This window comes from Myotis davidii, unplaced genomic scaffold, assembly GCF_000327345.1.
Source record: "Myotis davidii unplaced genomic scaffold, ASM32734v1 scaffold26, whole genome shotgun sequence".
Classification (NCBI taxonomy): domain Eukaryota; kingdom Metazoa; phylum Chordata; class Mammalia; order Chiroptera; family Vespertilionidae; genus Myotis; species Myotis davidii.
The window spans coordinates 2,159,037-2,171,023 of NW_006299245.1; the positions used below are offsets into that span (position 1 = coordinate 2,159,037).

An 11,987-nucleotide genomic window follows, 5' to 3' on the forward strand; every position below is an offset into this window, starting at 1 on the left:
TTTCCCATTTCCTATGTATAGGTTCAGGGAAACTTTAGAGAACCACAAGTGTTCTAAGTCTTTTGTTTTTTATAACATGTTTTTATTGATTTTAGAGAGAGAGGAAGGGAGAGGGACAGAGAGACAGAAACACTGATGAGAGAGAATCATTGATCAGCTGCCTCCTGCACGCCCCCAACTGGGGATCAAGCCCCCAACCTGGGCATGTGCCCTGACCAGGAAGATCAATGCTCAACCACTGAGCCACGCCAGTTGGGCGCTTATTTTTCCCCTCCCCTCTCTAAGTCTTAGGCATAGTTACTTTTGATTAAAACTTTAGGGGGAGATTTACATTTCAACAACTAGATTTTACTGAAAAAATGTGGCCATTGGACTGGACACTTGTATGCAGAAACACTGGGACATGTAATTGGTCCTTAGATTTCTTGGGTGTGATGGATTGCCCCTCCACTGTGACAAAGGGCCTGGCATACATTTATTAGCATTTATCTTTATGCAAATGAAGCACAAAAATACAAGGACTTCTAGAAAACACAAATGTAACGTATCTGCTCATTTGTTAATTGTTCTGTAATTCCATGAAAATATTTATATTGATGTTAAAACATGATAATTTAACATTAACCAAATACAGCTAAATAAAAACATACCTTAAGCTCCAAATTTATACAATGAATTAAAATGTGTCAAAATGACCATTTCCTCATTACAAAGGTTCAATGACTTCCCTTTCTGAGAATCAGTGGCATTGCCTGAATACCTTTAATATTTCTTTGTTAAATAATAGCTAAAATATATGTTTTATTAATTTTTTCTTATAAAAATGAGAACTACCTCTTTCAAACTGAATAATACTCAAGCAGTAGCCATTTGTTCCTTTTGCTTATCTCTTTTGCAAACCTATTTTACACAATATTCAGAGTCCTCAGTCTTGCCCTCCACCCAGCTCTATCTAGTAAAAAAATGATGTTTTCAAGCCTGAGAATCTGTTATTACAGCAGAATCTTGTTGAAGTTGGTGCACCTCCTAGTTTCCTTGCTGTTTATCCTCTGTTGGGTGAGGGGCTATGAAGAGTAGGCAGAACTTGGCATTGACAACATCATCCCCTGAGAGGGCAAACTAAAATGTGTAGAGTAATTCTGATTCATTTATTTTCATGAAAACAGTTCCTACACGGAGCTTTATAGATTTTTAATTTGGAGGACTGTCTGAAATGTGAATTTTACTTGATCTTTGGTGATCAATTTCTGCATTTGAGAAGAGGGAATATGCAAATACTTGCTTCGGTTTTAATGATCTAGAATACTTCAACTGGATATTTATTCGTTTTCCAGGTACACTTGTGTGCTTAAGATATTTAAGTACCCAAATAATTATTGCTTCCTATTCATTCCATAGAGTAAAATCAGACTTATGTGCCTAGGTTAACCATAAGTCAAAAATTATCATCTGTACCTGTGGCTCTAACAGATCATTTCCCAGTAAATTAGAGTTTCTGAAAGATGATTATCTCATTGTCTATTTGCTTACATGAATCATGGAATGAAGGCGGTATCTTTACCCCCTCGAAGCAGCAGTATCTTTTCATTTACAATATTATTATCACTGGTTTACATATGCCTAATTTCAAAAGGAATAATGCTTTGGATCTTAGATTGACAAAAATATCCATTTTATATTTGAAGAAACTTATGTAAACTTTGTATGACATACATATTTGTATATATATGCACACGTATTATAATTTAGTTTTTGTTAAAGCTGCAAGCTTTAAAATATCAAATAGACTTCTATGACGGCACATCAATGTAGGTAGAAAGAGCAAAGATTTCTCTAGAGCTTATCAATCAAAAATAGAAAACCTAAAAAATAATATTGAGTGCAGGGTTATATATAAATATCATATGAGGATCAGTTCATGAAACCAGGTCCTTTGCTAATAATGATCTTCTACCAGATTCATAATATTTGGTAAGGAAAGACCTAAGTTTGTAACAAATACACTCTCATAATATATATTTTGTGGAATAAATATACATTATATTCTGTTAGAATTAATAATAGATACAAGCAATGCTTAAATTAAAAAAAAATACAGTACTTGATTTCTCTATCCTTGCTTCTAGCAAACTAAAAGTTGAGCTATATCGGCCTACTCTATTAATGCATAATAAAATTCAAGGAAACAAAACAAAAAGCCAATTGCTTCAGGAACCAGAAGAGAGTATAAATATAGTATAATAACTTGTTTTCAAGTGGGGGAAAGATATTGACTTTGCAATTAACTCAATTTCTAATTCTGACAGCTCAGCAGTATGGACATGAAACAGGTCAGGGTGAGGAGCAATGTGTAGGTTTTAAGTGGCGACAATATTGAACTGATGCAGTTTGAACTATAGCCTAATGAGGGTTTTGTTCATCTCTGGAAAAGCTATAGACCCAAGGTTTACTTAATCCTGGCCCTGGTGATTAATCTGAAAGTCATGGACTTTATTCTTACACTGTTTCAGTCTGCAGACTGGAAAACCTCTCCACTGGCACACAGAATTCCCACTGCAGTGAATGGAAGGTCTGTGTGTGTGAAGAGCAGCGAGCAGCCCGGTCCAGCCCAGATAAAGAAGGTGTCGAGTTGCCTTGGTAAAGAATTTACACACCACGCGTTCACAGCTTCTTGACAGGTATAATTATCAGTGTTGTCTTTTCTTTTTACTATGTGCTGGGATTCAGAAGCACGGTTTCAAATTTGTGACTATCGGATGTTTGATCAAGTAGCTTTACTTCAAGGACCTGAAAGAGGAAAAAGAGTGAAGAGGAATCGGTGATTAGCATTCATTTATCAACTACAATTTGCTAAAAATATCAAAAGAGCATGTGCTCTGTGAGAACAGCAAGGACTATTTTGGGCGCTACCATTCATACACAATCTTCCATCTATGAAAAAAACAAAAAAACAAGCACTGATGTTTGCAAAGGAAGTAATTGCTGAATGAGGATGGAAAGGACACCAGCTTTTCCCTAAAATGAAATAACATCAGTTTGGAAACATCTTAAATGTAAAACATTTCTTCCTCCCAATTCCAGGTAACTTTTTTTTTCTTTCATGAAGACAAAGAATAGCTAAGCTTTATAAGACTCTGAGGGGCAGTTAGTGGTGTTCTTGCGGGAAGCACCAATATTTCTCTTCCGAAGCAGATATTAAGTCTGTTTCTCCTCCCACAAGGCCAGCCTGACATCAGCTACAACCGAGCGGGCAGCTGCCCATGTGGTCAGGTTTGGGAGACCAGCCTTCCCCAAACTCTCCTCTGAGACCTGTCACTCTTCCACCGTGATGAGTCATTTCTTTCAGAGAGAACACTGGTTTTCAACCTTTGATTTTAAAGCTGCAAATATTTTTTATTTCTATGAATGCAGAGCACAACAATATACAAAACAGGTGTTAACAAATTGTTCTGGTTGATGTGTGTATGTGTATGCATATGTATGCGTGCGTATGCATGTGTGCGTGTGTGCGTGTGTGCGTGTGTGTGTGTGTGTGTGTGTGGGTACTTGCACCCTCCAGCTGCCATACCTTCCAGAGGTGTGCCTCAAAGCCCGTGGGCTCACACAGTGGAACTGAAACCAGGCACGAGGCCACTGCGCTTCTTCAGAAGACACCTAACAAGACATCACTAGTGCACATGACATCCGTCAAGAACATGTTAACAACTACAACACAGGCGACTGTGATGATGACGACTACTACTGGGTGCTCATTTACTTGCCACATGTTTTGGTCAGAGTTTTACATGTTTTTGCTTATTTAATCTCCACAACAGACTGTTTCACTGAACCTTAGATTAAATAACTTCCTGTTAGCCCCAAATGGCAGAGATCTAGAGATTCTGTTCTTAATAAATTTATTTATCATACATGTATTTACATCTCCCAAAGAAGTGGGTCTCAGAACAACTACATTTTAGTAAGAGTCTTGGGTCTCCTCATCCATCAAGAGGGGGAGTGGGCCTGTGGGACCCTGGACACCCACAATGTGGGTCACTATAGTGCCCAAGGAGAACCATCTGCTCCAAGTGTCTCATATTTTCCTCTTTCCCAAGATTTATAGTTCAGTAGGTTAGTGTTTTATTTCCCACATTAGTTTAAATTCTATTGATTAATTTGCCTTGCTTTTATTTTTATTTTTAAAATATAATTTTATTGATTTCAGAGAGGAAGGGAGAGATAGAAACATCAATGATGAGAGAGAATCATTGATTGGCTGCCTCCTGCATGCCCCATGCTGGGGATCGAGCCCACAACCTGGGCATGTGCTCTGACCAGGAATTGAACTGTGACTTCCTGGTTCACAGGTTGATGATCAACTGCTGAGGCATGCCAGCCGGGCACTTTGCTAACTTTTAAATGGGCCATTCTGGTAAGCAGAATAATGGACCCCATAACCAGTGAATATGTTAGATTCCACAGTGAAGGGAAATTGAGGTTGTAGATGGAATGAAGGCTGCTAAACAGCTGATATTAAAATAGGCAGGTTATCCTGATTGTCCAGGTGGGCCCAGTATAATGAAAAGTGGAAGAGGTGATGAGAAGAGAGTGATGGAAGGGGATGTGATGATGGACACTGAGTTCAGAGCGATGCAGTGCATGATGCAGTGCAGGTCTCTGCCACCATTGCTGGTTTGAAAGATGGACGATGGGACCACAAGGCAAGGAATGCAGGAAGCCTCTGGGAACTGGACAAGGCAAGGAAATGATGTCCACCCAGAGTCTCCTAGAGCCCAGTGAGACTATGTTGGATATCTGTCCTACAGAATTACAAGATAATTAATTTGTGTTTTCTTAAGTAACGAAATCTGTGGTAAATTTTTAGGGCAGCTATGGGAAACTAATAGGCTGTGATAATGAAGTGCTTTGAAGTATGGGGCACTGCTTTGAAAGTAAGTGGTGAGGGTGAGTTGGATAGCTCCAACTCTAAGCGGCCTGAGAACGAATTTCTGGAAAGCTCGTGGGAATGTGTCTGTGAGGAGAAACAGAGGAATTTGAGGGCAGGTGCCATTGAAGAAAGAGGCCGAGTGGTTAGGAAACAGAGGCTCTGAAGCCCATGTTTATGAATCACTACCCTATTGCTTACAAGCTTTGAAAAACATTCTGTCAACTTTTAAAAATTCAACATGACTAGTTTCCTTCTTTAAAATGAGTTTAAAAACAGTACCTAATATCCATAGGACTATTGTGATGATTAAACAATTTAATATATATGAAGTTCTTTCTTTCTTTTTTCTTTTTCTTTTTTTTCTTTTTGGTTAATTCTCACCCAAAGATATATTTCCCATTGATATTTAGAAAGAATGGAAGGGAGGAGGAGAGATGGAAGCACCGATATGAGAGAGGCACATGGATTAGTTGCTTCCCGCACAGGCCCTGATAGAGCCTGCAACCGAGGTAGGTGCCCTTGACTGGAATCCAACCCAAGACCCTTCAGTTCCCAGGCCAACACTCTGATCACTGAGTAAAACCAGCCAGGACATATATGAAGTTCTTAAAAGAGCTCTTGGCACAGCCTAACAGTTTAATGCATTGCATCCAGCATCATGATGGTTACTTCTGGTCCAGTTTTTAGCTTGGTTACTCTGGGTTCCTTAGATTTAGTTTTATTGATCATCCTCTGGGACCTGGTCCTACCAGTGCCTGGCTGGCAGCTCTGGCAGTGTTCCCTGGATCAAACCATCCAGCCATGGCTGAGGCCATGGTGCTGGAAGGTATAGAACACTCAGTGGTGGACAAAATAAGGAAATGAGGGCTTGAAGAGCAGGAGGACAAAAAAGAGTCAGTGAGGCCTCTGGCAAATGCCAGCCACTTTGTACATCTGCTAAGATCCTTCCTGGTTTTGAATATAAATGAATTCTCCATCTCTGTTCCAGCAACAGGAGGTCAGAGAAATAAAAAAGGCTTGTGTGGTCTAAACTTCCTCATAATGCTGACATCTCAGATACTCTTCTTTCTTTCTATTTTTATTATTTGGAATCTAGGTAAAATATAAAATATATATTTCCATATTTTATGGATGTATATAAAGTCAGTCTTAAAAAAATAAGATGCTTAAAGCTGAATTAATGTAATACTTCAGAAACACTAATTCAAAAAAATATATGCACCTCTATGTTTATTACAGTGATATTTACAAAAGCCATGAATGGAAGCAACCCAAGTGCCCATCAATAGACTATTGGATACAATAGAATATTATCCTATATAATAAAGAGGTAATATGCAAATTGACCATCACTCCAACACACAAGATAGCCACCCTCATGTGGTCAAAGATGGCCACCCCTATGTGGACATAAGATGGCCAGCAGAGGAGGGCAGTTGGGGGAGACCAGCACTGCAGGAGAGGGCAGTTAGGGGGGACCAGGCCTTCAGGGGAAGGCAGTTGGGGGGGACCGGGCCTGCAGGGGAGGGCAGTTAGGGGCAATCGGGCCAGCAGGGGAGCAGTTAGGCATCGATCAGGCTGGCAGGGGAGTGGTTAGGGGGTGATCAGGCTGGTAGGCAGGTGAGCGGCTAGGATCCAGCAGTCCTGGATTGTGAGAGGGATCCCAGATTGGAGAGGGTGCAGGCTGGGCTGAGAATCACACCCCCATGCACAAATTTTGTGCGCCAGGCCTCCAGTTTGACCATAAAAGAGAATGAAATCTTACCATTTGTGATAGCTTGGATGGACCTACAAGTGAAATAAGTCAGATAAAGAAAAACAAATACTATATGATTTCACTTACATATAAAATCTAAAGAGCAAAGTGAATAAACAAACAAAATAGAAACAGACTCACAGATACAGAGAACAGACTGATGGTTACCAGAGGGGAGGAGGGTTGGGGAAGTGAGGGGAAAAAAGTGAATGGATTAAGAACTACAAATTAGTAGTTACAGAACAATCATGGGGATGTAAAGTACGTCAGTGCGCTCCCACAGGGGGAGTGCCTCTCAGCCAGAAGACGGGCTCACGGCTGGCGAGCACAGCGGTGGCAGGAGCCTCGCCTGCCTTTGTGGCAGTTGGACATCCCATGAAGGCCGAACATCCCTTGAGGGCCCCCGTCTGTGAGAGGGCAGAGGCCAGGCTGAGGGACCTCTCCCCCAAGTGCATGAATTTCGTGCACCAGGCCTCTAGTATTGTAATAATTACCTATGGTGCCAGGTGGGTACTTGCAATATTGGGGGGACCACTTTGTAAAGGACATGATTGTCTAACCACTAGGCTGTATACCTGAAACTAATACAAAATAACATTTAATTTAAACTGTAATTGAAAAATAAAATTTTGAAAAGTGAGTATAGATAAAAAAAAAAAAAACCCTATGTTCATACTCTCTGTTTAAGATTCTATAATATAAGTATATAGTGATCATATTTACCACATTTTAGGAAATGTAATCTATTCTTTCTTATTACTAAACATGAAATCTGGAGAAAAAAAACAACTGTGTTTTACTTCAATAAAGTTAATATTAGAAGTAGGTATAAGGGATATTCTCTACATAATATCCACATGCAACATATTTTTCATTTGTATCCAGGAGTTACCATGCTAATTACTCCATAATTTATACCATCTCAGATTTTTAAAAAAGTTATTTTTAATTTAGAGAATAGAAATTATATTTTGTGTGATAAGCATAAGGTAATATCTGACAAGTCTTTTGCTTTACCTAATCTTTCCTTGATTTGTCATACTTAAAAAATATCAGAGATCTGTTCAAAGTAAATATGTCAAATTAGCTTCAAATGTCTTTGCAAAAGCCACCATAGCATGAGTTAGCAAGTGTAGCAAATCTCATTTAATCCTTAAAAATCTTAATTAATTAAAAGTTGAACAAGAGCTAATGTAGGTCTCTGACTATAAATTCACCATAAAATCCCTGGGTGAGATGATTTGGTTTTATTCTGCGTGTACTTGAAATGGTCACCACAGTTTTATCTCAAGGGTCCATGCCTGTGTAAGATTGAAATTGTTGTCTTGGCGAGTAAATATAAAGTTAATGTTCACTTAAGTAGAGCTTTACCACATCATGTGCAAGAAAAAAAACACCATTTATAATTGCCTTTTATTAAAAATGTTAGTCTTTGGTGGTGAGACAGTAGGAAATTCTGAAGTGACTTAATGAAGGCTGATGGAACAGAGAAATGAAGTTGAGTTTATGGCTCAGCAAATACCTATTTATGGCCAAGCTGTATACTTCCGAAGATGATTGAGTGAGCATAATGCTGTAAGTTTTTAGTAAGACCTCAGAAGTCAGAATGGCAACATATTTCTTTCAAAATACCTCAGAAAAAATTTACTGTGGGCTAGTGGCATGTTAATGAGCAGAATTGGTACAAATCTATAATATTGAGGATGGAAGAAAATGAGTTAGTGAAATGAGTGTCAATGCTTGACTAAAAAATAGTGAATTGTTATTAGCAAAGAGATGTTTGAAAGGATTTGAAAGTATAAATGTAAAGTACCGTTACGTTCGGAATGGATGAGAGAGAAGGATATGGACAACATTAGTTGTCCATGTGCATCCACAGCATTCTCTCTTGATGGTATCATCCTATTCCAAACCACTACATTTCTTGTTTAGACTCCTAATAGCCTCTTAATTGGTCTCTGTTTTCACTCTTACCCTGCGATAATCTATGCTCTCAGTAGCAGCTAGAGTTATCATTTTTAATACCTAAATCAGATCATGGCACTCCCCTCCTTAAGTACCTTGAGTGGCTTCAATTGCAATAAAATCTAACTTCCTTCAGTGGTTTAAAAAGCTTTCTGTGACCTGACCTCCATCTATTTCACTGTCCTTCTCATTATTCCCTAACCACCCTGGCTTTCTTTCTGCTTCTCAAACATCAAGTAGCTCATGTCAGCCTTAGAGCTACTACACTGTTTTCTCCTCCTCTTCTACTCATTTCTGTCTTCTCCTAATCATTCAATTTCAAGTTTAATGTCACCTCCTTTGAGGAGTTTTCCCTGGTCACCTAATTGGAAGTCATGATCTAAACAGTCTCTATCAAAGCACCCAATTTTAACTCGGCAAAATACTGGTCCCTCTAGGATATTTTAGTTTACTTGTTTATTAACTATGTCCTCTAACCAGGATGTAAGCACCTTGAGAGCAAGGACTTTTCTTAGCTTGTGTTGGTTCTTCAGCCTATTGAACAGTACCTCGCCCATCGTAGTGCTAAATAAATATTTATTGTTGGGAAATGTAGCGTTTAGCATGGAACAGAGTTTTAGATAGAGACATCAAAGTAAGATGTATATATAATAAGATTAGGAGGCTATAAAAGCAAGATAGATTGTTGAATTCCCAACTCTCTGAGGACAAATCCCATACTCTTGACTTCTCCATGTAGCTTCTACTTTTCATAAGTGTCACAAAAAATTGAAAGTCTCATGTCATATCCAATGTTTCTGGTTGTGCAAATAATAATCTGACATTGAAGGAGTTAAAATCATCACTACCCCTTGTCATTTTTCTAAGAGCATTTGAACCTCACTTCAAACACACATTTGCAGATGTCATAGTGTAGGGATATCTAATGATATAAGCTGTGGCCTCCAAAAGATAGCAAGATAAATGTAGATGACTCCAGAATACCTGATGTTGGCAGATGAAATACCTAGTAGAGCGAAAAGTAAAATAATTCTGTGCTACTTGTAACTATGGTTGTGGGGACTCCACTGAAATTACTGAAGCTTCATCTTAAAAAGTGGGTTTTCATAATACTTACATTAAAGAGTTCTTCTGAGGGCGAGGGATAAACATGTGAAAAGGGTCTAGCACATAGCAGATACTTCAAAGGCTCTTAAGATTTTTTTTACTGAATTTTCTTAAGATATATAGAAAAATATTAGTATTCTTTGCCACAAAGTGAAGTATAGGAAAAGGCAGGTGCATTTCGGGCACATTCTAAATGAACATCTAAAGAGAATTTTAAAATCTTTCCTAGCATGGACACCGACAAGCCTCTACTTCACTCTTTTCAGTGAAGCAGTTTTCTAACCAAACGGGGTCTTCCAGCCTCAGCACTAGAGGTAGTTGAGTATAGGCACTGTGCCAAGGCCACCGGCCGCGGGAGTGAGCCGGGGGGCTGATTTCAGCCTGCACCCTGGTCATCTGGCTTTGTGCCTGAGGCTCTGGGTTTGCACGGAGGCTGCATTTTCCTAATTTGTAAAAGGGTAACAAGCGTCTGTACCTGGTCCTCGCAAAGTATATTATTTTCCAAAATATCTTGCATTTGCAAAGAATGTGGCTGAATGACACATAAAGCAAGCGTCTATTGCATTTACATTTTCTGAGATTGTTATTTGTTTGACTGTATTTTTAATTATTAAATCTAATAATTTTATCCCAGTGAAGAAACCATATTAAAACACACACACACACACACACACACACACACACACACACACACACACACACTAGCCCAGCCGGTATGTATCAGTGGTTGAGCATTGACTATAAATCAGGAGGTCTCTCTTCGATTCCCAGTCAGGGCACATGCCCAGGTTGTAGGCTGGATCCCCAGTAGGGGGACGTGCAGGAGGCAGCTGATCATTGATTCTCTCTCATCATTGATGTTTCTATCTCTCTCTCCCTCTCCCTTCCTCTCTGAAATCAATAAAAATATATTTAAAAAACAAACACTGGAATATGCAATGGACTTTCCCTGTACAGAGGAAGGCACGTCTCACCTATGACATGTGGTTTTGCTGCGCTTGTTGCTGCTGCTGCTGTTGCTGCTGCTGAATTAGCAGTTGCTGCTGCTGCCGACGCCGGGCTGTCCGTAGCTTCTCAAAGCGAGCCTCCATTTCTTCCAGGACTTTCGGGGTGTACCGCACCACCAGTTTGACGCTGTCCTTAGCAGCCTTGAGGAGTTCCACAGCTTTCTCATGGTGTTCGCCTTCTACACTCTGAAAAGACAGTGACACTTCTTAAAGGGGAGAGTTTCCATGTTCATTTTCTGGAGTGACAAATCTGAAATTAGTATCATATTAACATATCGACGTTTGAAATTTCGAGAAGCCGTGGCAAATAGGATTTATTGCCATCATCATTATTATTTAGCACTTTGCAGTTGAACTATAATCAGGCTAGGATTCACTAGGGTACAGAATAGATTGGCTGGGGCTTCAAGTTAAGAGGGTGAGAAATAATAACCAAAAATATAATACTAGCATTTTAGAATGACATGTCCAAATTTTATTTGGAAGAGTAAATGTATTAGTCAGAAAAATTTTGAAAAAAATTAAGAAATAGTAATAAAGGATGGCTTTCCTATCAGATATCAGTATTTATTAAGTATTTACTCCCATGCGTGAAGTTGAGTCTTATTGGTGCAGTGAGAGGCAGAACAGCACAGAGTCCAGAAGCAGATCCTTTGTATGTCAATTTTATTATATGAAAAAAGTGGAATTTAGATCAAAGGGGAAAAGGATTATTAAATAATGATGCTGGAACAAATAATAATTAAATGACCCCAATCTCCCAGTCAATGCTAAATATAACAAATTGATTAAATTTGAAATGTAAAAATAAAACCATAAAACGACTAAAATATAATGTAGTCATTATCTTGCAATGAAAAATTAATTCTTAAGTAAAAATACCAAAGATAAAAAAATCACAAAATCAGATTTAAAAATTATAAGTTTCAATGTCTCACACCATAAAAAGGTAAAAAACAAAAAAAAATTTTCCATATACAAGTCGATTTGTTAATATTCTTCAAATGAAAAACTCTTATAAGTCAATAAAAATCTAGCAAAATGGGCAAATGAACTCCTGACAAGTAAGAATTTAAAAACCCCACACGTACAATAAATCTACGGAACAATGTTCAAATTCCCTCGTAATCAAACAAATATAGAGTAAACACAAAATATTTCATTTTTAATTTAAAAATCATAAATACATATTTTCAAATGTAGTGTATTGGCAAGAATGTAGGGA

General features: G+C 38.5%; 1 protein-coding gene across 2 annotated transcripts in view; it reads right to left on the reverse strand.

The window, feature by feature from the left end:
• Window positions 1-2,018: 2,018 nt before the first annotated feature.
• The window catches only part of LIN7A (lin-7 homolog A (C. elegans)), a 130,621-nt gene continuing 120,652 nt past the window's right edge, over window positions 2,019-11,987 (reverse strand). For both annotated transcript variants that reach the window (XR_001515730.1, XM_006774713.2), the window contains 2 exons: window positions 10,730-10,948; window positions 2,019-2,787 (listed from right to left, as the gene is read on the reverse strand). Coding sequence is in view for 1 of the 2 variants with exons in the window: in XM_006774713.2 (XP_006774776.1) it covers window positions 10,730-10,948 (219 nt within the window). In the remaining variant the exon portion in view is untranslated. The remainder of the gene's footprint in view (window positions 2,788-10,729; window positions 10,949-11,987) is intronic.